The sequence below is a fragment of the Dryobates pubescens genome, chromosome 27 (genome assembly GCF_014839835.1).
Source record: "Dryobates pubescens isolate bDryPub1 chromosome 27, bDryPub1.pri, whole genome shotgun sequence".
In the NCBI taxonomy this organism is placed as follows: Eukaryota; Metazoa; Chordata; class Aves; order Piciformes; family Picidae; genus Dryobates; species Dryobates pubescens.
The window spans coordinates 6,144,808-6,170,646 of record NC_071638.1 but is presented as its reverse complement, the minus strand read 5'-3'; the positions used below and the strand labels follow the sequence as shown (position 1 = coordinate 6,170,646).

Here is a 25,839-nt window from a genome sequence, read left to right as displayed (position 1 = left end):
CCTTTCAGGTTGCATAACGTGAAAGACAGGAAAAGGTTCTCAATATGAAAATGGTTAGCTAGAAATCTTGTGATTGACAGTGTAATTATCATAGCTTTGGTGTTGGATGATGGGTTGGAAGCAATGATCTTGAAGGTCTCTTCCAACGTGGTCCATTCCATTCCATTCCATTCCATTCCATTCCATTCCATTCCATTCCATTCCATCACAGCACCACAGTATAACCAAGGTTGGAAGAGACCCCAAGGATCATCAAGTCCAACCTGTCCCAACAGACCTCACAACTAGACCATGGCACCAAGTGCCACGTCCAGTCTCCCCTTGAACACCCCCAGGGACGGCGACTCCACCACCTCCCTGGGCAGCCCATTCCAATGACAAACGACTCGCTCAGTGAAGAACTTTTTCCTCACCTCGAGTCTAAACCTCCCCTCCATTCCATTCCATTCTATCCAGCTAGACATGATTTAAGAAATGAGTTGTTCAATTAAATACTTTGGAAAGGAGAAATCTTACTGAAAATTCATGGCTCAGAAGTGTCTTTGATTGTGCCAAAGGGTGGATGACTCACTAGCACACTTGCCTGGAAAAAAAGAGTCTCAAACTCAAATCCTTAAGCCTACTTTCTACAGAGACAGGATATACTCTGTCTCCATGTGGGACATACTCTGCTGGGCTGATAGAAAACCTGTGTCAGGTGACGAGAAAAGTCAATAAGCACAATCCTGACATCAGAGCCTAGAAACTGCAGTGGTCAGCAGCTTGGAAAGGGCAGTTTGGGGTTCTAGTTCGTGATTCTTCGCTTTTATACATTTTAGGTTAAGCAGAATTGAGTATGAAAATGAAAAAAAAAAACAAAAAAAGAGAGACAATAATAAATGAAAGAAGAAAAAGCTCTGCAAACATCTGTGAGAGTTTAGGGCCTTCCTTCTCCTTTGTTTGCACAGCTCTTAGAAGAGCAAAGTCCTGTTTCTTCCTGCTAGTTTATGTGTTAGCACTGCAGAAGCAACACCAAACAGCAAGAATCTCCATGGCAAGAAGTTTTCCAGTCTATTTTCCACTTCTGAACCACCACTTTATTTCCTCCCTGGCAACCTGCACACTTGAGAAAGTGTTAGAGTTGTGCACGAATTTTGAAAGCCCTACGACAGCTTAAGCAGACATATCTCTGGCTTTAACTAGAACCAATGAAACAGAGTCAAAGGCTTGAGAACTGCCACATGCTGTCACATGGTGAATTAGATCCCTAGTATGCTTTTAGCTCAGGCCAGTTTACATTATTACACACAGTGCTTGACAAAGTTTGGAGTTAGCACAGGGCAAAGACCATTCCCAGTAGGTGAATGTGAAGGCAGGCACTCTGTATTTTTCCCCTGTAAGGGAAGAGACTCCAGCTGTATGTGAGAGACCTGTACTATGCCAGCTAGTCTTATTCTATTTCACAATACAGATACAGTTTTTATCCTGAGTGGTTTTGCTAACATGACTTACAGCTACCACATCTCTTTAGCCTAATGATTTTTTATTACTGTCTTACCAATTTACTAAGTTACAAAGAAAGAGTCCTGTCAGGGAACCTGATGTGGCACTTGGTGCCATGGTTTAGCAGTCATGAGGTCTTGGGTGACAGGTTGGACTTGGTGATCTTTGAGGTCTCTTCCAACCTTATTGATTCTACGATTCTATGATTCTATGTGTGTGCACATGCAGTGCATTCTCAATTACCTTCTGAATGGTTTGAAAGGCTGGGGTGGTGGGAGGCAAATTTTGGTTTGGCAGTATCTTAGAACAACTTTTTAATCACAGAACAACATCAAAGCTACTTGTTAAGGGAGCTGAAAACATTTGTACTGTCATAGCATCATTAAACTATCACACTTCAGTCTTGCTACTGCACACTCCTAAAGTCCTATACGAAATGCTTATTCATATAGTCACAGAGTCACAGAATGCTAGTGGTTGGAAGGGACCCAGAAAGATCATCTATTCGCATCCTAAATTGACAGCTACCTGAAAGACAGGAAACACATGCCATGCTATTTATTTTTCTTCTCCCTCCTGCTCTTAGCAGTGCTCTGTAAAGTCAGTTATAGAATAGAATAGAATAGAATAGAACGGAATGGAATGGAATGGAATGGAATGGAATAGAATAGAATAGAATGGAATAGAATAGAGTAGAATAGAATAGCTTTAAGTTGGAAGGCACCTTCTACACTCATCTCATTGAACTACCCTGCAGTGAATGGTAACTAACTAGATCAGGTTGCCTGGAAGTCACTTGGCTTCTAGGCATTAATAAACACAAGCGATAGTTTACTAAAATCTCTCAATATGTAAATATAATATTTGCAATGGCTCAACCTTCTGCGACCCAAAAGAATTGCAGCTGAGCATTTTGGACAAAAAAAACCACCTTATTTTACCAGCTTTGTGTCACTGCAGCACAGGGAATAATATGAAGATGTGGTGAGAGACAAGATCCAGTCTCCCTCCTGTAAACCAACTCAATATTGTCATCACATTTTTCAATTCAAGATCTCTTTAGAACTGAGAAAAAAAACCCCACCAAAACCAACTGAAAAACAACTTACCTCCAGTATATGAGAATACCCACAAGAATCACTAGACAGATAAAAGTCAGGGCTGATACGACCACAAGTGGTATAACTGTCTTCTTCTCTGATTCCAGACTCTCAGCTAGACCGATACGAGACTCATGGCTACTATTACTTGCCTCTGCAGTCAGAGAAAATTGAAACATTCCATGTTTAAATTCTGAGAAATGCACAACACATGTGAATGTGTCTTATAATGAGCCTACTTAATATCACTTACCTGTATTGCTTACTATGCACTTCAGAAAGTGTATACATTTGCAAACCAGCTTACAGAAAATAAGCAGATAGAAGGTAAAGCAAAGTGTTCAAGCTTAGGTGACTCAGCCTTCCAGCAGTGGAGACTTCTCTTTGTAAGAATAGCAGATTGGTGTTAAAATATAGAAGAGAGTAATTTATTTTCACCTGTTTATTAGCTGAAAGCCAACTGAGTTAAGGAATCTGAATAGATAATGTTGGAATGTGTAATAATATTTTGTTGTTTAACTGTCACTCATATTAGCTCTGGCTAATATGGCTAACATTTTCTTTCTTTTCTAATCTGGCTAAGACTTTCTTAGAATAGCCCCTATGAATTTCCCCTATTGCAGTCAAGCTTTGGCATTTTAATGCATTGCCCTTTCTGCAACTTGCCATCTAGACACATTCTTCCTCCCCAGACTATACTGCAGCCACAATTAAATTGCCTATCTCCGTATTTACAGGTGATCCAACTTGTTTACATATTGTCTAGATGTCACGTTTCTGTCAGCCTTGTAATGATGAATGACAGGAATATTTGGGCACAGGAATCTGTGTGAAGATCAAAATAATGTTTTCTAATCTCACTAAGTAAGGGAAGATGATGGGTGGATGAGACCAGTCCTGGAGTTTTAGCTTTGTCACATCTCCAGAAGTAAACAACACTTTCAAACTGACTTTGAGACAAGATAACACATTCTTTTCAATTTGTGAGGGAAAACACAGAAATAAGCACTTCTGCACTTGTTAGAACTAACCCCCTAGATTTGCTAAGAATGTTTCCTGCTTTGGTGAACAGTCCTAATTCAATGTTCTGTATGGGAGTAGGATTTTGCTGTATGGAAATCAGCCACACTCCGCTGGGATTTCAAGGGACCAGTTCTACATGAATAAAAAGCTTTGACAAAAGGGAGGAGGGAATGAAGTTGGATCTGGGAAAAAAAAACAACCACAACCACCAAACCAAACTACCCAAATGACAACAAATACATGCACTAAATATGACACCAGAAACCAAACAGCTTTCCATGCAGCTCTCTGCTTGCTTCCATTTTCCTGAGTTTAGGGGCTTTCAAGTTTTATATGCCAAAAGGTCTAGGCTCTGATCTTGCAGACATCTTCTTGGTTTCAGTTCAAAGTATTCCAGCACCCAAATCAATCACTGCTCTTTAAATCCTGTAGCTCAGTGAGCAAAGTGATTGCAGGCACAAGTTCCTTCTGAAAAATCCAAACCAGAGTTTCTGGTGAGTAGGCTACAAACTAGTGTTACCTGTTTATTTCAGAAGAAACTATGCTTCTTCTATGAGAGATGAGAATATGATCCCCTTGAAGCATTCACAGTTGTTTATCCAACTCTAACTCAGAGGGTACAATTCAGCCTTATTTGTGTAATGACAGGGTTCCCTCAAACTGCATGACCAAGAATACATGCTCTGGGGAATAAAGAGCAGTCTTCTCCTGTAACTGGGGGCTCCTTGCCTACATGTCCACCACTCCAAAAGGCAGTCATATAGATATATAATGCATTTCTTTGCTCCTTAATAAGAATAATGGATATGTGTATTTATTTATATTACTTTCTCTTTTTTTCAGATGAAGTTGAAATGTTTAGGTAGCAAGAGAGACGTTATGAAGAAATCCCTAGTTCAGAACAAGTATAATTATGCTAGATAGACTGCAAAGTTGAAATGACTGCAATGGTCACAACAAGAAAGGTCATCAATTTCTGGTGAATTCACTGTAATATATAATAAACTCTCATCTGAGAGTGCTTTTGTTTTATTCTGGGGTGGGGTTTTTTTGGTTTCATTTCTTTATAGCTGAAATAAGCAAAGATGTCTTTGATTTACAGGAGACCATGTTAGACATGCTCAGATTGAATGTCCAGTTTATTAAAAGACAGTATTTGGCATCATTTATTGGGAAAAATAATGCACATGGAATGATATTGTATAGTGTCTTTCAATAATAACTAGAAGACAAACTCTAAGCCTGTTGTACTCCTCCTCCTCCTCCTTTCCCGGTAACATATAATAGCTTTTGAGTTACTATCATTGATAATTCAAATGACTCCCATTGTATAAACTCCAAATCTTTTCTGCTAATACTCATTCACATTATTACCATAGATTTTTAACTGCTGATGTTATTTTTGCTGATTTTTAAAGAAATGTTATGCATTTTACACAATGTCATACCCATTTGCCTGCTGAACTAGTTCACTTAGTCTTATAACCCCTACCTTGTTAGGATTCTTGCTAATTTCAATGTATATTCTATTTTGATTTTTATCTTCTATGTGTTTTTTTTTTTTTTTCACATTCTAGTAGCCTCAAAGTAATTTTCCTACCTTTTTATGTTAGTATACTGTGGCTCACGAGTGATAAGGATCTCATGAGGTTTAACTGCGTTTTGTAGGACCGCATGAAAACAGCCCGCTTTGTGGATGGCCATTTCTTAGAGGGTTTAGTTGAATGATACTGCCCTCTACAGGTGCTGTGAGTACTGACTGGAAATTCAATTTGCTTTCTAAAATACCAATGTAACCTTGTTTGTTGGAGTTTAACCTTGTTTGGTGTCCCCTCCCCCTTTCACCCTTCCCCCGCTCCCCCCATGTAATCGATTATTTCTGACTTTACTCTTGGATTTTCAACACTCTAATAAGAGGCAATGCAAATTATGTGCCTGAATTCTTTAGGTTTTCTACAATGCAAAGGAATTGCTTTATATTTGTCAGGGGTTTATCTCTGCGAGGTTCAGTTTTGCCTTCTGAACTTATTCTTGGAATCAAAGATCACAAATACTCTTGCTGACTTTAAGATGACCGAGTAGGGAAACAGCACTAAATATTAGCAGGTACAGGACCTGGCTCCAAGTATTTTGGAAATATGCAAATCTGGCACAAAAAGTCTGCATCTCACTGAAATCTGAAGGTGGCATACAGGATAAGAATGAAAATGAACGCTTTTGTGAGTTAAGATGAATCAGAATCAAACTGAAGCATCTTCTTCCTTGCTCAATACATCTCAGAAAATACAAAACAAACACAAGGAGGAGATGTGCTGCTGTAAGTTAAAAACCAGAATCTCAGAGGTATGTTTCCTCTAGCAGAGGAACAGTTTCCTCTGGTGCGTTTCCATAAGGGCAGCACTTGTCTTTGTACAGAGAACTCATGTCCCTCTTTAAGCTTTGAAATTAAAATGAAGCAATTAACATTGAAACAAATTCTGGTTTTAGACTGTGCATCACCCAGTGTCTGCTGACAGTATGCATCTGTCCGAAAGCAGAGCATGAATCTTCTCATTGAAGCATATTTCAGGTGCAGTTTTAAGTAGCCAGAAATAGCATTCACAAGATAGCCAGCTCAGCATGCACCCCGTTCCCCAACGCTTTCTTAAATCACACCCACTGGCACTGTTATGTTCTCCTCTTATTATATGTAGATAAACCTTCTCATTCTCTGGCACAAAAGTATCCCCTCACAGCTTTCCATGGTATTCATTAGACTTATGGATATCCATAACTAACCTGCCTCAGAGATGTTGAATATTGATGAGTGATCGCTAGTAACAGATGAGGCTGATGACTGTGATGATCCAGGAGTTAATTCTGAGTTACCTGCTTCAACTGCCCCTTCAGTGTCTCTCTCATTAAGGTCAGGAAAACTGAAATCTGTTGAAGTTTCATTATCATTAAGGCTATCTGAGGTACCTTGCCCAGAACCACTTTCTTCATCACTTGTGAAAACAGCCCAAGACTTAGACTCTGATGTGTTCTGCAATGGGATACTAGCAGTCTGAACGTGGTTCTCCAAAACTGTTGGGTCGATGTGCTTCTCAGGTATCACACTCACAGTTGAAGTCAGTATGGATGTATAATTATGTCTGTCCGTGGTATGGTTTGTCTGACTGTCTGATGTAGCAGGAGCATTTTTCTCTTCTTCTTCAGGTTTCTCAGAATGTGAGCTTATAATTAGGTTACTCTGATCCTTGTAATTGTTTCCCTTTGCATTTTGTTCCTGTTCTACCATATCCTCAGCTTCCCTATGGGAAGTACATGAGATACAGTTACTTACAGGGAAGCCATCATCATATTCATCGTAGTCATCCTCAACTACAGAAGGCCACAAATCGGTACTGGATATGACACTGGGAGACAACCCAGAGGATTCTCTAGAAGGAACCAGCAACTTACTCAGAGTTACAGGGATCTCACTTTGGGGAGGAACAGCCATCACAGAAATATGTGTATTTGGTAAAGGAAGAGTGTGATGAACGGACATGTCAGAATCCGAAACAACTGGAGGCATATGAACAGGATCAAACCCAAGTGTAGAACTTGAAGAAACACTGGCAGCCTCACTTCTTTCAAAACCACTTGAAGAGATATGGCTCTCTGCAGGAGTAGCTACAGGTGGCACTGTATCACCTGTTAGGAAGGGAGTTGTTGCAGCATTCACTGCTTGGGGGGGAAAGGCATTTGTATTTTCTAAACTGGTCAGCTGGAATGAAACATCACTACTGTACAATGAAGGCATAACCTGCTGGACATCTTCACCGTTAAACAAACTGGATGAAACATATTCCTCACTTGCATAAGAAACAGATACACCTTGAAGTGATGCTGTGGGCTTACTAAAAGTGTTTGACAACAAATCAGCAACAGAAGGTGCAGATGTAGAACGCAGCATTTTTTCAGTTGTAGCAGAACCTGGTGCCAGTTGGTGCAATATTTGGTCAAATGTAGAACTATCTTTATCAACCCTGGAGCTTTCAGCCAATATTGGATCACTAGGCACAACTGCAGCCGTGTTAAGCAGAGTGCCATCGCCAGAAGATTGGAAGGAGGATTGCAGTAACACTTCGTTATTTAGTGCAGCTGAGGTTTCATAAAAGTGCAGCTGAGTCGAGGATAACATTTTACTATAAGCAGGGGCAGAGAGAGCTTGATCTGAGCTTGCACTAAGCATAGATTTAAGCAAAGTGTCATCAAAGGCTGGAGTTGTAACATGCAAAGGCTGAACGGAAAGGTGGTTTTCTGTAAGTTTACCAATATCATGATCAAATATCTTAGTAGTGGGAAAAGCAAGAGAGACTGGAAGGATTCCCTTTGTGCTAGAAACAGGAAGTGGGCTTTCTTGCAGAGATGTATTCTGCTTAATTACATCATTATTAGAAACAGATGTAGAAAGTTCAGGTACCGCTTTACTTTCAGCATTGGAAGCCATTCCACTTAAAGAAGAGGAAATTTGCAGTTCTCGCTCATCTCCATATATAACATCACCTTTTGGAAGCATCTTATTAACATCACTAAACCCAGATGATTCATACATTATCTCATCTACAGAATCAGAGGAAGAAATGTTATGTACTGTCAAAGTATCTGTATCAGGCAAAAGGGACTCACTACCAGAGTATGCTTCAGACCAATCCACTTCGCTAGATAGAGAGCGCGTAGGCTGCAGCAAAGTATCAGCTTGTGGCATTACAGAAGAAGGTTTATGCATCAGTATATTGTTACGGCTGCTAAATAAAGGATCTTGACGATATATGTCAACAGAATCATGCACAAATTCTGTGGAGTCATAGGAAACAGTAAAGCTTTGGAGGGAGCCCACATTACTAGACAAAGCATAAGGAAGTTCAGACATTGTAGACAGTACATGCATATTTAAATCACTGCTGGATGGTTCAACTTGAGAAAACATGTGAGTTCTATTATGACCAAATATCAGTGTCTCTGAAGCAGCATGAGTAGTCTGATGTGACACCACATCAGCATATTGAGCAATGCTTGGCTGTATTAATGTATCACCCTCTGCCAATGTCAAAGAAGCATGCAGGGACACCTTATCACTTGCAACAGCCGGAGTAGCACTGTGTGGAAACATTTGAGAAACTGTATACAAACGGTGAAACATTTTACTACTGGAGGAAGCAGAGGAAAATGTAAGCAAAGGTACATCATCATAGGAAGACAGGGTGGGTTCAAATGACACAGCAACACTGGGAAATACAGGTGTAGCATGCAAGGTCACATCACTATCTGATGTAGCAGGGGTAGTGTCGAGCATCTGAGAGTCAAACAGTAAAGGGGTGACTAGAGGAAACACTTCACTACTGTAGGAAGGTTGAAGAGGTATCTCACCATTATAGATTGGCTGAGTTGTCTGAGAGAGTACCTCACTGGCAGCAGAAGCAGAACCATATTCTCCAGAGCTTGAAGAGACAGAGTGAGGTGATAATTCAGCAGAGGAGAAAGCAAAGGTAGAGTAATGCGGCAATTCTAAATCCACATCTGAAGTGTCTTGAGAAACCACGGGGCTGCTGGAATAGGGCACTGTAGCTGGCTTTAATCCTTCTACATAAGCATCAGTGTAACTGGTCTGAGACAGCTGACTGTTATCCAACGTACCAACAGATTGAGTTGTCAGGTCTGTAGAATTATGAAACCATACACTCCCATCGGTGGAAGAAATATGCTCTGGAGGCTCATCAGAGCTTGTGGGTGTTACACCTCCTAAAACATACTTAATGGAGCCTTGGGAAAGAATATCTTGCATGCTTATATCTGGGCTTCCTGAAGGAAGAGCATCTTCTTGAGAGGTCTCCTCTGTAACCAACTGTGCTGAAGAAGTGGTAAAAACAGAACTCCAAAAGTCATCAGATTCCCGATGAGGTTTTAAAGGAGACAAGAAATCTTCATCACTGTGGCCAGTAGGGGTTATTCTTGTTGGTTCAGTGCCTGAAGCAAGGTATATGTATTCTTCTTCAATGCCTTTGGTGGAGTCAGTGAGTTTAGGAGGAATTCCAGTTATTGTTTGGGATTCCAGAAAAGGCTCTTCCTCTTCTTCAGGTATTTCACTAACAGGTGGTGAAGTAGGGTAATAAACTGCTTTGAAAACATCATCCTTTCCGTGCAAGCTTTCTTCTCTGGTTAAATAGCTATTTGTTTTAGCTTCATTTGGCTTTGTCCCCATTTTTTCTAGACTGTAGCTGGATGTAGTCACCTGAAAATCTTTCTTCATTTGGTTTATTGTACTGTCAGTGCTAGGACTCACTGCAGTTTCTCCCTTCACCTCCATTTCCTTTTCATCAACTTCATCCTTTGGAAAAAAATATCATAGCCAGAGACAATTAAAAATGTTTACACACACTGTAGACAAATGAAAACCAAAACTTCAACAATATTTTGTGGTTTTTTTTCTGGCTCCATAAAAACAAGAGAGGCAAAACAAGATAACATTAGAGAAGTTTGTTGGTCTTGAAGCTGAACTACAAGAACAGGTATCCCTTTCTCTCTTGAAAATATTGCTTATTTGCAATATGAACCAAAAACCCCAACCGTGTGTCACCACGACTCCTTAAACAAATGTCTGGTTGAGAGGCAGAAACCCTTCACAGTATTCATTTACCTTACTAAAAATGCTCTACTTCTTTCCTGGTAAAATGCAACTGTATATGCAGCACACATCAGTGAAAACCAGTTTTGCCGTTAGAACGACTTAGAGATTTGCACTGATATTCTGATGTTGATCAAATTGTCATAGCAACAAATCTGTAAAATGCATTTATGACCTGTCCTTAAACCTGCAGAATCTTCAGAGTTTTCACAAAAAGACAATTTCAGGATGGTCAGCATGACTGCAACAGTTTCACTAGTATCGTGAGTGGTATCACTCAGTCCCTGTTATGACCCTTTGTTTGCTGAACATGAACAGTGTGACTTTCAAGGAGAGATTAAAAAAATAAATAATTAAATATTTTAAATGAGATACTTAAATATAATCAGGATTTAGGTAGTCTCTGAGGATCTAAATTCAAATCTTTCATCTCCTCTCCAGCTTCCCTGCGCCCCAAATCAAAAACTGTAACGTGGAAGCACCCAGCTTTTCCTTAGTAACTTTTTTTTTAACCTAGACACAGTAGAAGCCACATTTCTGTGATGTGTCCCTACCTAGAACTGCACCAGAATAAAAACTGTCCAGCACAACTCTGCAAGCTAGACTGAGGGCCACCTTCGGTTTCTGAAGGGACTTGATTTGATAGGGAGAGTCAACAGCAGGACAAAATATATCTCACAAAATACAGCTGCAATTCCATTTTCTTTTGGTGATCTGGATTTGTGGTGTGGTGGCAAGAGCCACCTGTTTTTATTCAAAAGCATAATGCTGGGAGAAAACACCCAAGAGACTGGGACACTGTTATCAGTCTAAGAAATCCTCTCTCTCAACAGCCTTTGATAGAAAGATAAAGCACTCCTGAATAAACTATTAGTTGGGGCACTCAACTAGTAGTTATTGTCTTTTATCCAGTCTCATCAGAACATGGGCTTTAACCACCAGGAATGAGCTGTGCTTCACACCAAAGCCCCTTTGTTGTTTTTTTTAACAGGAAATCTTTGGTGCACTCACACAATGTAAGGTAACTCAGACATGACTCTTGGGTTTGGATTTCATTCCAAAGGCTAAATAACTAAAATCTAGACTGTGTCCCCTCAGGCCTGGCCTGGCCAGACCCTTGTCTCTGAAACTCTACCTTCTGCAGGGCAATGCCTGTACTTTTAAACTTCCTTGTACTTTTAAACTTCCTTGGTTCAAGAATCAATTTGCATTCACTGGTAGTCAGTTACTGTCCTGACAGGTGCAATATAATAATCTAGATACACACACAGAACAGCAGAGAAATAATTGCATCGTTGGTTATCCAGCGTTCAGAAACACAAGACAAGGTAAATAGATAAGTAAGAACAGGCAGTCTCTAGCTAAGTAACGAGGACTTGCCACTCAGTGAACATTGTGGCCCTAGACAGAAACCTAAAAAATGAAAATTCTGAGGGATTACTTGATACAAAAGTACCTATCCCTGAAGGACCTGTCTATATTGTAAACTGTTAGAGACTGCAAAAAACTTCATTGTGCAGAGCTTATCATAAAATCATCCCAAATTACATAAAACAGATTTATACTGTAAACTCCAGCTTGAGTTCCAGAAACTCAGTGAACATAATATAATTCTGGAATAATGGCTAAATTCAACCATTAGCACACTGATAGCAGGCACATATGAATCCCACCAATAAACACAACTGCCTTCCTCCCTTAGTTTAGTTTACGATATGCTGAGACCACCATAAGAAAGCCCAAGTTAGATTTCTCTTTAAATTAACTAAAAAAAATCTAACACTGGGTGACAGCCTTGATTCTGCTAAATGAACAGTTTAGTCAGACATCATTTAGATGTGACAGTAATTGAAGGCCCATTTTCAATAACACTCCAGCATATCCTGTCACATGCCTCACTTCTCCATGTAGGACTAAATAGTGAGGTATGTCTATGATTACCTAGGGAGAAACAGAGGTGAAGGAGAAGGCTGTATATACATATATATGCGTGTATATATAAATGCAGACAGTATATTCACTTGAATTTAGAATGTCAAATTTAGCTGAAACACTCTCTTAAAAAGAAATGAATGCTATACCTCATATTCTTCAGTTTCATTCAGTTCAGGAATGAGGTCAGCTTCTATAAAACAAAAATACACACCACATCATCCAACATTTTAAATTCACAGAATTATTAATTCTGCAAGGACTCAACTGATTGGTTAATAAGTTTACTGAGACCCACTCTGAGATGGTTTACAGAACTGTGCTTGCAGAAATGGCCAGTCACCTGGGGCGAGGACTAGCTCATCTGGACAGTACATATTGTGCCCCCCCAGATTTGCCTGGCTCTTGTTTGATACTGCAGCACATGTTGGGTCTGCACCGAGAAACCACATCCTGGCCAAGAGCTAAACAGGTTTATGAGAGCTTTTGCTACAAGAACACACAGTTTAGAGCAGAAACACAAACGAGAGGAAAAAAGGTAAGTCTGTTTCTCAAATCTGAAAGCTCTGAAGATATTATTGTAAAATTACCTGTTCTGTAATTTTCATGCAGCAAATTCCCCGTTTGTGCACCCAGGCCCGGAACTGGGTTCTAGCACAGCAATCGTGCACACAGTAGGCTGCCTGCCCCCATCAGGACAGACCAAGGAGACCCATTCATATTAGACTCTGGTGCTCATGGCCTTTTTCAAACTACTACTCCATTTGATTTAATGTAAGGACCCAGCTGTATCCCTAAAAACAGCTACTGGACACCCCACAAAGAGCTACTCCCAAGGCTTTTGAGGCCTCCCAGCTTTTCAAAAATAACAGATATAGGATCAAGAAATTGATCTCCTATAGCCCAGGTGAAAATCCTTCTCTCAAAGTTCAGCAGTAGTCTCTCACTTTCTTTGTCTCTATCTTTTTGGCCAAATCCAGTATTGTACTTCTGATGGTGGCCAGCAAGAAAGGATCTAAAGCAGGTTGCATGAAACCTGGAAACTTCTGGTAGGAACAGGCATAGGTCTCCAGTGATGAAACCTAATAGCCCTTCTATAGCATTAACTCATCTTACTGCTCCTTTGGTTCACAGAAAGCTCCACTCCACTTCTGAATCTTTCTGAAGTTCTCCTCTAAGCAGTATTCTTGAACTCTGTCTATCAGAGCTAGCACAAATTCAGAGGGCTGGTCTCTTAGCCTGGATTCTAACAATAGCATCACACAGTTTCAAGTCTGCGTTTCCTCCACAACTCCCATATGAAGTTTCCTCAATTCACTATGAATGATAGTATAAAAATGCTATCTTTATACTTGTCATCTCTGCAAAGTCTGATGAGGATCTATGACTTCATTTGTATTCTCTTTGATCTGTCTATATCTATCTTTCCAAATGAATTGAGATGTATTATATGTAATGTACATTAGATGAAGTTTATCAAACTAACAAGCTGAGACAGTTTCATCTGTAGATTATAGCATGCAAACAATATCTGCACATATTTTCTTTTGTACAAAACATATATAAATTACCAAGCACTTAATTAACCTTCCATTAACAAGACAGAGAAAAATTATCTTACCTCTGACTCCTGGAAGCCTAGGAGGCTCCGGGGCAGGGTGGGGAAGGGAGTGGAGGGGAGGAAGGGGTGGTGGAGAGAATGATATTCCCTGGCTTCTCAATGACATAAATCAAATACTGTAGATTTTAGTTTGAAGGTCCTCCCACAGCAGACCCATACCACCTATTTTGTACTTAACAGAGTTCTCAGAAAAATGTTTTTAACACAGAGAATTTCTATGTTTCTATGTTTCTATGAGCTGAGCTTTACTCAGACTCAGAAAATGTGCTGACTGTACTAGAATACATAGCAGGGTATGTGCTCTCAAACTCCACCATCTGAAAACTAGTTCTTTGCTGTTGTCTCCATGGAGAGGCATTAGCGTAAGTATATATAAAGTATATATAAAGCCTATATAAACAACACTAAATCTTCAGGCATTTTACAAAGCCTATTTAAATTTAGTTGGTCACAGAACATCTATTTGTCAAAAGCATTACAGACACAAACTTATAGACTTCTTGTTAATCCTTTTGCTGAGTTTTTTTGATTTGACAGATTACAAAAACCTGCTAACAGCCCCCAAACCACAGGAGAACAACCACACCCTACAATAAAACAACCCATTGATGTAGGTTGACGAACAAGCTTGTTTATTTTGTTGGTTTTTTTTTTGTCTGGAACCACATATTGATTTTCTATAGTTTACATTTTAAAATAAAGTAATTGATCCATTAGTTAGAAAGTTTTGTAGAGGTCGTTTCATAGTCCGTTTTAATGACAGGTTGAAGACAGGATAGAACAAAAACTGTTTCCCTACATTTATGTTCAATGCAAATCTTTCCACCCCCCCCAAAAAAAAAAATCTCTCAAAATAACCTGATTTGCAATTGCAAAATAATGTGCACAACATAAACTGCTTTTATTTCCGTAGTGTCTGAAGCAATAAATGGGAAGGCAAGAACAAAATGAAAGGTTGCTGCTTCTGATTAAAATTAGTTAACGGATTTCTACATTTATCAGTACAAAGTCAGAAAAAAATCCATCCTGCAAATGAAACATTTAGGATATGCTGAGTGTTTTTTTTTAGGACAAAACTTGTGAAGACAAGTTACAAAGAAATTGCATGGTTAGACCCTCACAAAGCATTGCTGACAGCATGAGTTGTTGCGCAGGAGATGGCACTTGAGCGCCCTATCCCAGCATGGCTTCTTTTGGATAAACACCAACTGGAGTCTACACAAAGGAAGATGAGAGGAGAGAGAGATTCTTTTGTTTCACTTCCTCTGACAGCAAAAGTATGTAATGCCACTAACTACAGAAGAAACTATTTCAGAACTTTCAGAGCTGTACAAATGTTATCCAGAGTCAAAGCACACATTTAGCTAGTTAATCAAAATCCAGCTCTAACAGCAAATGGAAAATGGTATATAAACTGGATTTCTTTCAATGCTGACTAAAACACTATGGACATGATTCCCATCATTTTCAGTGGAGGTTGTGTAGCTACATCAAGTAGGGCATCTGGTGACTAACTGGAAACAATTTTAATGTGTACACATGCTGTATCATAAGATTAGAGGCTGCCACTGTGAACAATTTAAGAACAACCTAAAGAGCAGAGTTCTCAACTATGATCACTTGGCCAATGCAGTAAGAGAGCTTCTGAAACTTAGACAAACCGAGGCAGACAGCATGGCCCAAAAGGAGATCCTCTTACTAAGCACTGCTGAGAATGAGAGTGTTTAAACCTGTTCTGTGGATTACCTGGAGCCTGCAGAGACCTCACTAACCACGTGTGGGAGACAGACAGACAGGCTGGGGAAAAGTCATGAGAAACACTCTGTCCTGTAAGCATCTCAAAAGCAAAAGGCTAAAACAACGGTCTTGAGTTTTATGAACACTGTATTTGTGTCGCATAGCACACTGAAACTTTCCTCATTAAAAGTGGCTACTTCAAAGGCAGGATTCTTCCTGGAAAAGGGCCCATCTAATGCTTCTGCATGATTCTTGCCTCACTTTAGCTCTTAACATGAAGATCGATTGATCTGGAGGTGACTGTAGTGATTTTCATCTTAATTAAACTGGCTTATTCAGAGTAATTCTTGAAAATGAGTTTTAGCTTATGCTATGTGTGAGTCAATTTTATTTCATGTCTTCATGGTGAAGATAACTTTTCTTTCAAAAATTCACAAGCGGGAGCTCCAAGAAATCCCCTTTTGCCTCAAGATCTATAAAGTAGATCACAAAACCAATTTGGTGTTATAGTTGCAGTCAGCAAGTGGCTCTGAACAAACATACTTCTCATTAGATGTTGACATTCTCTTATCTGTTGTTTAACATTTGCAACACTAAAATATTCTACGCAAAAATGCTTGAAATATTTGCAACTGTTAATTCAGATGTAAGTAATTAGTAAATGTAAGTATGCTAATAAAGACTAATATTAGAAATGAATGGAAGTTGTCTTCATATTTTACAATCATATACAGAGTTGAGACAGCATCTATAGAACTTAATAGAGAACCCTCATACACCCATAGTCCCATAGGAATCATACTAATTACAGGGGAGGGATTTTTTTCCCTGCATTTTCCTCCTCTGCCACTTTCAGATGTACTGCTATGGAAGTGTCAAAATAAAAGAACACAAAATACCTTCAATAACTTTGTGTCCATTTCAAAAAGGGAGCAGCCCAAATGGAATGTGCTGCCCAGGGAGGTGGTGGAGACACCGTCCCTGCAGGTGTTCAAGAGGAGATTGGACGTGGCACTTGGTGCCATGGTTTAGTAGTCATGAGGTCTTTGGGTGACAGGTTGGACTTGATGATCTTTGAGGTCTTTTCCAACCTTATTGATTCTATGATTCTATGATTCTAAACAGTTTTTCTGAAACATGCAAATTGTTAGATTTGAGATTTTATTTTGGTTTATTTTTCAATTTAAAATGCAATTGAAACACTTCATCTGACCTGAAATAATCTTCCTCAATTTTGAAGCTTTTGGGAAAATAAAGGAACAGCCTGTCATGGTTTCAGTTGAATCTGCTGCTGATATTCAATACCACGCTACTGTCATGCCAGATTCAAAATGAAAGCGCTGGCTGGAGCAATGTATCATGGGGCTTGAAGTTCAGATTGTAACGTGAGAGGCTTCCTGCTCCAGTTGCTGCCTTTGGATTCTGGCTGTGGAGTGTTGGTCTTTTCCACTGGGCTGCTGTGACAGTTTTAGGCTGTGCCTTTAAGAAAGGACAGCTGCTGAAACACTCTAGCTGAATGTTTTGGTGTAAAAATGAAAACAAAGATAGTTCTAAATGAATTTCATTGGGAGATGTTGGATGATGGGTTGGACATGATGATCTCAAAGGTCTCTTCCAACCTGGTTTATTCTATTCTATTCTAGTCTAGTCTATTCTACTCTATTCTATTCTATCAGTGGCAATGTAACTTTAGGCTTTCAGTCTGTCTCAGTCTGTTTCAGTCAGCCTGGACAGCTGTTTTTCTTTCTGTGCTTGGTGCTGACCTTGGACTAATGAGATAAGAAACTAATTCTTCTTTTTCTTCCCTTAACATATGCTTTGAACTAACAGAATTTCCCCTTAATGATTCCTTTTCTCTCTAACCCTTTTTGGGAAAAAAGGAGGAAGAGGGAAAAGGGGTTTTTGGGGGAACTTTCCTCTATCGAGGGGGAGGGGGAATTTTCTGTGTTATGTTCTTTTCTGTATACACTGTAAACACTGTATATTGTTGTGACCGTTTTAGGCTGTGCCTTTAAGAAAGGGACAGTTGCTGGAACACTCTGGATGAATGTTTTGGATTAATAATGAAAACAAAGATAAAGTCTAAATGAATTTCATTGGAAGATTGGTAGAATGCAGCTTTAAGTTTTAGTTCAGTTTGAGTCTCTGTCTCAGTCCCAGTCTGTTCTGTCTTTTCAGCCTGTCTGCTTCTGAGCAACAGCTGCGGGAGCTAACCTTGATGACAGATAAGAAAAGAACTAATTCTTGCATGTGCTTTGAGCCTAACAGAATTTCCTCCTTAATAATTACCTTTTCTCTCTCTTTAACCCTTTTGGGAAAAAAGGGAGGTAGGGGGAGACAGGGGGTACAGGGCGGGGGGAACCCTCCTCTGTCTGGAGGAGGGAGTTTTGTTCTGTATTATGTTCTTTGCTGTATATTTCTGTATCTATTGTAAATACTGTATACTGTGTATATAATCACTGCATTCCATTCTGCTTGTAAAATACATCTCTTTTCCATTTTGCTTCTCTGACTGAGTGAGCTGTGGTTTGTGTGTGTGGGAGAACTGAACTTCTCTCACTACTACAGCTGCGGGTCAGGGGACAGGGTGAGGTTGCTGGCTTGTGTGGCTGATTCTGCATTTTCCTGTGCTTTTCTGCAAACAGGCTAAGGTAATTCTGCATAGTATGGACTTGTTTCCAGTAAAGCTCTTTCTCTCCACCATGAATTTAGGGCTTTTTTATGTCTTACTTTCCTTCCCATCTGTGTGTGGGGAGCAGGGTTTTTGAGAGTGGGCTGCATTAACTCAGGACAGTCCATATTGAGTGTCCCAATGTGCAGCTTGAAAAGCAGGCTGTCTTAAGCAAGATGGTCGATTTTGGCAGGAGATGAAAGGGTTGAGACAGCAAAAAGTGACATAAAGGATTATTCAGTTAATGCATGAGGCTTGTTAAGAGAGTTTTGTATAGTTGTTCTTCTTTTTTTTCAGTTGAGATGAAGAGTTTAATACGGACTACCCTGGGTTAAGAGTTTTGACTGGAAGTGAGACAATATGATGCAGTTTCCTTAGCCTATTTGTAGGAAAGTGCTGCAAAACACAGAAGAAGCAGCAGAAGCCAGTGACTTCCCTCCATTCCCTGACCTGCAGCCTGCCCAGTGAAAAAGAGCAACACCCCAAACCCAGAATCCAAAAGCAGCAACCAGAACAGGGACCCTCTAATGTCTACATCCAGATGTCAAGCCCCATGATACTTTGCTCCAGCCAGCACTTTCATTTTGAAGCTGGCACAACAGTGGCATGGTATTGAATATTAGCAGCAGATTCAACCCAACCCATGGCAGAACCTTAGGTAAACCTGAAACTATTACAAATTTTCAGCATTGCCTGAAATTTGACAAAAAACTCCAGGTGTTTACACAGTTCAGGTATGCAGATTATTTAACTCCACTCTTTACAATGCTTTATGTAAAACCAAGAAAACTCAGGATAAGAATATACATATATATAAATTTGCTTTAATGCCATATTGAGGAGATGTACTTCAATGTTCAAACTACAGAAAACAGAAAAATACCATTTTTGTTGCTATACTTCATATATATCCTTGCACTGCACTTTATCATTTCGTAAACAAAAAGAAATGAGTGGTGTGTCTGTGTGAAATGAGTTTCTCAGATTGTATTTTCAAAGCTCTTCCTTCTACTGAAACAAATGCAAAGACACTGCTTTGCACGACACCAGTAGAAATACAACAGGGATGCTGAGATGAGTGGCTGGCCAGCTGCAGACTGCCAAGATCCCACCACATCTTTCTCTTGCTGAGTTTGGTCCCCAGTTGTGCACTGCACAGTGCTGCTTGCAGTGCTGGCTTCACTACTACCCAGCCCCAGTGCTCCTGCCTCCCTTTTGGTCTCTGCACTCATCCTATCCTTCCAAAGGGGGTCATGGCACACAGCAGGGTGGTTGTATGCAGTTCATCCTTACAGCAGGGATGCAACAGTAGCAGCAGGGTATTTTATGCTGTGGTAATTACCTACACCAGATTTTGTTTTGCAGTGTCTGTTTTTAGAGGTTCTAAAGGGCAGCACTGCACTGACTTGATTTGTTTTAGCTATAGCTTATTAATGACAAAACTATGCTGCTTATTTGTTATTCTATGTAGAAATAGGTGTAGGGGTATGGAGATCAACTCTCATTGAGAAAATTCTTCAAATACAAACCCACCAAATTCTGTAAAGGAAATGAAGGAATATAGCATCTAAGAGATAGATAAAGGAGCAACAGAAAAGTGAAACACCAGGCAGAGTGTCAGAACCTTGACATGGACTGCTTAGAAAACTGAAGAGAAATAGGAAAATCCTGGTAGATATTAGCATAAGACTCCAAAATTGGGCTTTTTTTTGGTAATACTTTGTGTTTGAAAGACAAGTTAAATGTTAGATGAAAATTTATATGTGCTATACCTGAACCTGTGTCCCCCTCCTTCAAGTAAACCCACACTATTATAAGCCTATTGCCATTTTTACTTCATAATTCATTTGGCAGAGAATCAGACCTTTCTCACTGCAACAGAATGTAGCTCCCCTGAAATGAAAAACTCATCTGTTTTCCCAAGTATATCACAAGATTGCTAAGGACTTAATGAAGTGTAAAAGTCAACTTACAGAATCCATAAACAAACAATAAGAATCCGGGCTATTAGATAAAAAAAAAAACTGGTTTCTTGCCTGATCAGCCTCTGATATTTTTTCCTGTGATTAATTGCAGGCCTCTTAATTACAAATACAGCTTTCACTCACTCTGATAAAAACTGGGTCTGATGCTAACACTTCCACAGAATGTCAGAAATTATTAAGGACAAGATCAAGCTTCATGCTATGCTTTCAAATTATTTCATATTTACCAGCATCTGGAAGAAGTAAATCTGGCTGTGAAATCAGTAAGATTTGTTGGTTAGGCATTTCGATCTTTTTTTTTGGCAAGCATTAAGAAGCAAGGGAATTCCATCACAGTTAAGTCCTTCAAAATCAAAACTCCAAGTAGCCATAAGAAATCAAATTTCAAAATCAACTGGCACTGATTTAAAGTCGTTTATTTGGCTTCTATTATTGTTTCCTTAATACTTTCATTGTATGGATTGATTTTGGGAGGACGCTTGGACAGAGAAATAATACCAAAACACGGTTTTATTTCCCTACATCACATTGCTAAAAGATACACTTGTGAGATAGGGGGGTGTTTTCCAGAACATTCTTGGGAGTTAAATGAAATTAACATGCAGCCTTTTGCAGGTCATGTTCACGAGACATGGGAAATGACATCATGTAAAATATCAGTAGCAAAGGACATGCTGAAGGTTAACTGCAGTGATTTTGAAATTTCATTCTAGCATGTTTTCAGTCATGCATTTTAACTGGTTTGCAAACAAACTATTCCTTCAAATACAGATTTTTTTTCAGTTAAAAGTGATGACTGAGCTCAAAAGACCACTTACCTGGGTCCTCTAAAGGCATATCGACAATGACTTGGTCACTGTATTTTCCGTATAGACCATTAGAGCAAACAGCAACTATCTGCAGAACGTAACTCGTGTTGGGCAGCAGGTTATTTAGAATAGCCCCCTAAAAGAAAAAAAAATTAGACAAAAATTAACCATTTACTTGCAAATAATTGGAAATGATTGCACATAACTGCACTGTTTTTTTTTCATGACACATTTTTCACATGAACTGTAAAACTCCTTTCAGAATCCAACAGCATGAGATTGAACACATCCAAGTGCCGGGTTCTGCATATCGGCCACAACAACCCCATGCAGAGCTACAGGCTGGGGTCAGAGTGGCTGGAGAGCGGCCAGGCAGAGAGGGACCTGGGGGTGTTGGTTGATGGTAGGCTGAACATGAGCCTGCAGTGTGCCCAGGCAGCCAGGAGGGCCAATGGCATCCTGGCCTGGATCAGGAACAGTATGGCCAGCAGGAACAGGGAGGTCATTCTGCCCCTGTACTCAGCACTGGTTAGGCCACACCTTGACTCCTGTGTCCATTTCTGGGCTCCTCAGTTTAGGAAGGATGTTGACTTGCTGGAACGTGTCCAGATAAGGGCACCAAAGTTGGTGAGGGGCTTGGAACACAAGCCCTGTGAGGAGAGACTGAGGGAGCTGGGGTTGCTTAGCCTGGAGAAGAGGAGGCTCAGGGGTGACCTTATTGCTGTTTACAACTACTTTAAGGGAGGTTGCAGACAGGCAGAGATTGGTCTCTTCTCCCAGGCAACCAGCACCAGAACAAGAGGACACAGTCTCAGGCTGCACCAGGGGGGGTTTAGGCTGGAGGTTAGGAGGAAGTTCTACACAGAGAGAGTGATTGCCCATTGGACTGGGCTGCCTGAGGAGGTGATGGAGTCACCATCACTGGAGATGTTCAGGAGGAGACTTGATAGGGTTTTTGGTGCCATGGTTTAGCTGATTAGGTGGTGTTGGATGATAGGTTGGACACGATGATCTTGAAGGTCTCTTTCAACCTGGTTTATTCTATTCTATCCTATCCTATCCTATCCTATCCTATCCTATCCTATCCTATCCTATCCTATCCTATCCTATTCTATTCTATTATATCTAGGACTTTTATCTATGCTTTTCATATTTTATTGTTGCAAACTTTTTTTTTTCAGTCAGCTTTAAAAAATATCTTAAGAATTTTTACACAGAAGATACCAAACTATATAATTATTTTAAGCTGAACTTTAGGTAACATCATCTCTAAGTTATGTATCTTTAAACCAGGTCAGAGGAACGGATCACATTAGCAAAACACCATGAAGCTTTAATTAGTAAATTAATATTTATAACAGTATGATTCTACTGAGTCTTATTAGTTGTTTGTGTAGGTCATTTCTTGCACATCAGTGAGCAGTGAAGTGCAGTTCACTATTAATTGACTCAGGGTTTCATGGCTACAGAGCTCCAAGCCTGACAAGGCCATAAACTTTGGGATAGTACAGGCAAAACAGACAAGCAATTTTCAACCCCCTTCTCTCTTCTGAACAAGAGAGCTTCTTTGTAGCTTTGTAGCTAAAAATGAAGTAAAACTTTTCTGAGCTGTAGCCAAAGAAGTGAATTTTTTATTGAATCATGTCCCAGCTACTCTTTAATCCCTTAAGATAATTAACAGTGAGTGTTTTCTATCACCCCTTTGTATGATACTTGAAGAGTTTACAGTTACCAAGTCCTGATACCCATCTGTCAGAAACTCATGCTTAGTTTGGTCTTCTCCATCCAACTGTTGATAAAACACAGCGAATCTTTCAATTGTGGTGTCGTACACAACCCGAGGCCTTTCCCATGTAACGAGAAGACTGGTGTAATTCTTTGGATCAGATTGGACATTTTCAGGTTCTGAGCTGCAAACTGGAATAAAGAGGAAAAGGATATGCCTTTTATTAAGAAGTACAAATGACCACTAAGATCCTGAGCCATCTCCTGAGAAAATTAATGCAAGTGTTTCGTATGCCCGTTTCCAGCTTCCCACTTTCCTCACTTATCTGAGATGTTATGCATTATGAACAGAATCAGTACTTTAACACCAGACTTTAAAAAGCAGGTTTTACTTGAGGACTGAGTCCATCTGTCCCTGTCCCTCCCTTTCTATACCATATTTTGTGAAATATTAATATCAATTTCCCATGAAACAAAATACAAAACACAACTGATAAAGATTCATATCTATGTCCTGGGGATGAAAACCCCACTATTGCTTTGTCTTTATGGGTCTATCAGAGTAGTATTATAAGAGCTGCACACTCTCTCACCAACTATAATAGACTGTAATCTATAGTAGATTCTTTTTAAAGGTAAGCCTATCACACTTGCATGTCCTCTCAAGGATGCTTGAACCTTTTTATAGTACCTGAAGAAGAGAAAAAAGGCAAAAGAGGGGAGGATAAGAAACTATTAGGTTAGCAGGCAGCGATTTCATGTCATATTTTAAGGCATCACTTAGTCATTTGCTGGAAAAGTCTGATTAGAGTGCTGCAGTCCTGGGTCTGGCTCATGCACACTTTCTTTGAGAGCCTGGAACATGCACTCCAGAGGACTTGTCAAAATCACTGATAAGAGTACACGAATCTTTCAAGAGTGTAATGAAATCTTATGCATGAAAACGATTAGAGTTTTTATTACAAAACTTCTAGCTTGACTTTCGCGCAAGTGATAATCATTTCCTATTAGGAATAAATGGGGAAACAGATTTCTAAACATCTCAGAATCTATTTAAAACAAACTTTAGGTATCTAGCAAAAGCAAGCAGAACAAACTATCCAGCAAATTAGGAAAACAAGTGTAGATTCTCAGGAGTTCTCGCAAAGGAGCAAACACCACGATAAGGACGATGCCTTTCGCGGACAACGCTGGGTTTTGAAAGACTTCCCATTGACTTTGCAATTTGCTACTTGGACACAGGGGGGCACTCAAGCCCCTCAAGAAAAACATTTTGCAAACTTTTTCTTCCCTTCTGTAGGCAGTTTTGAGCAGCTCTGGTAAGAACTAGTGGATGGAAAATAAGTAGCGATTTCCTTTTATTGGTGTGTGTGAGTGAGGTAATGGTACGGGCAGTATTGCTCTGTAATTTAGTTGAACTCTGTAGCTTGACAGACTATCAATCTACTGTGCTATGTATCTGACATGCCATTGTATTTATTATATTGACATAATTTAATTGACATCAAGCCTAAATTCAAAACAAACAAACAAACAAAAATCCTCAAGTTGTGCACATTCCATTATTACTAAAACTTGTAATTCCACCTCATTTCCACCAGATGGCAAAAGGAAATCGTGTGGCCCCTAAAGATGATTCGATTCTCACTTCTGAGTATTGAGGCAGGTGATTCAATTGTTATTTTTATATTTTTTTTAATTGCAAATGAATCAAAACACTTTTCAGCTGTTTGTTTTCAAAAGTATTTAAAATAACTCTCTAACTGCTTTCTTTCCCACAGTATAAGTACCAAGTTTCTCTCTGTTACAAACCCTTCTCTACTGGCTTTTTCCATCTGTGAATGAATTTTGTTCTGAAATCTCAGTCTAACTGAGCAGTACTATGAAACTCTCCAAAGTACAAGATTGGTGTATGCACTTTCACTCTGCTTTTAATCCCAGATAGTTCTTCCAACTAGTTGATTTTTTTTTTATCCCCCAAGAAAAATATTATCTTCCCTTTTGTTCTCCTCTTTTTGATGATCAATCATGATCACCCCTGCAGTGATCTACAATATTCCTATATAACACTCAGCTGCTGCCCAGGGAAGTGGTGAAGTCACCACCATTGGAGGTGTTCAGGAGAATACTTGATAGGGCGCTTGGTTGCACGGTTTAGTTGATTAGGTGGTGCTGGATAATAGGTTGGACATGATGGTCTTGAAGGTCTCTTCCAACCTGGTCTATTCTATTCTATTCTATTCTATTCTATTCTATTCTATTCTATTCTATTCTATATTATTTTACTTTGGTTCTTTCTGACGTTGTTATCCCTTGCTCCTCTGATGCCCCTTCATCAAACATCCTGCCTGTGCCCTTTGCTTTACTCTCCTGCCAGTTTTAGTAACACAGAGGCACTTTGCTTCTGCCTTTTCACATTTTCCCTCCCCAAAGACTGGAAAAAGAAGATCAAATAACAATTTACCTGATTAAAGACTTCTGCTCTGATACTAACTTTTAGAAAGTCTGGGTGAAGAGACTGCAAAAAATGGAGTTCTTGAGTCTGTTACTGGCCTAAAGTCACAAATAGTCAACTGGATAACAAGTCTTGAGCAGCAAAATACTATCACTGGAAGTCAGAGACCTATTCAAGTCTCTGTTGGACTTTAATTAATATCTCTGCTTTAGCCAGGTGAGTACTTAGATGCTAGTTTTGCATATCAGAACATAATAATGAGGCAATCTTTACATATTCTTCTGTAGAATATAGTGCTACCCACGTCACTTTGGAGTTTTTAATCTAAAATGAGCTCCATCACCTGGAAGCACCAGGATACATTAGCCAAATCATTGTCAAAACCTGACTGGGCTGTATTTTTGACAAAAAAAAAAAGACCTTTATAACATGCCAAAAATTGGCTTATTCAGATACACATTTATCCAGGATTTGCCTGGATTTAAGCTTCTCTGAGACTGACACAGCTGCAATAAGTGTAGTTCTGAGGTGGCACTTGGATTAATTCAGGACTTTTTCTATATTTGTTGCTTTCTTTTACTTTTAGTTGAATCTGGACTTGAGATATTTTGTCTTTTAAAACCAGATTTTCAATTGTGGGAATCGTG

General features: G+C 39.5%; 1 protein-coding gene across 3 annotated transcripts in view; it reads right to left on the bottom strand.

The window, feature by feature from the left end:
• PTPRZ1 (protein tyrosine phosphatase receptor type Z1) overlaps positions 1–25,839 on the bottom strand; it is a 153,854-nt gene that overhangs the window by 34,743 nt on the left and 93,272 nt on the right. For 2 of the 3 annotated variants that reach the window (XM_054173920.1, XM_054173917.1), the window contains 5 exons: positions 22,745–22,929; positions 21,022–21,148; positions 12,339–12,382; positions 6,384–9,960; positions 2,592–2,736 (listed from right to left, as the gene is read on the bottom strand). In XM_054173920.1, coding sequence (XP_054029895.1) covers positions 2,592–2,736; positions 6,384–9,960; positions 12,339–12,382; positions 21,022–21,148; positions 22,745–22,929 — 4,078 coding nt within the window. The remainder of the gene's footprint in view (positions 1–2,591; positions 2,737–6,383; positions 9,961–12,338; positions 12,383–21,021; positions 21,149–22,744; positions 22,930–25,839) is intronic. The other variant, XM_054173918.1, reaches the window with a different exon arrangement.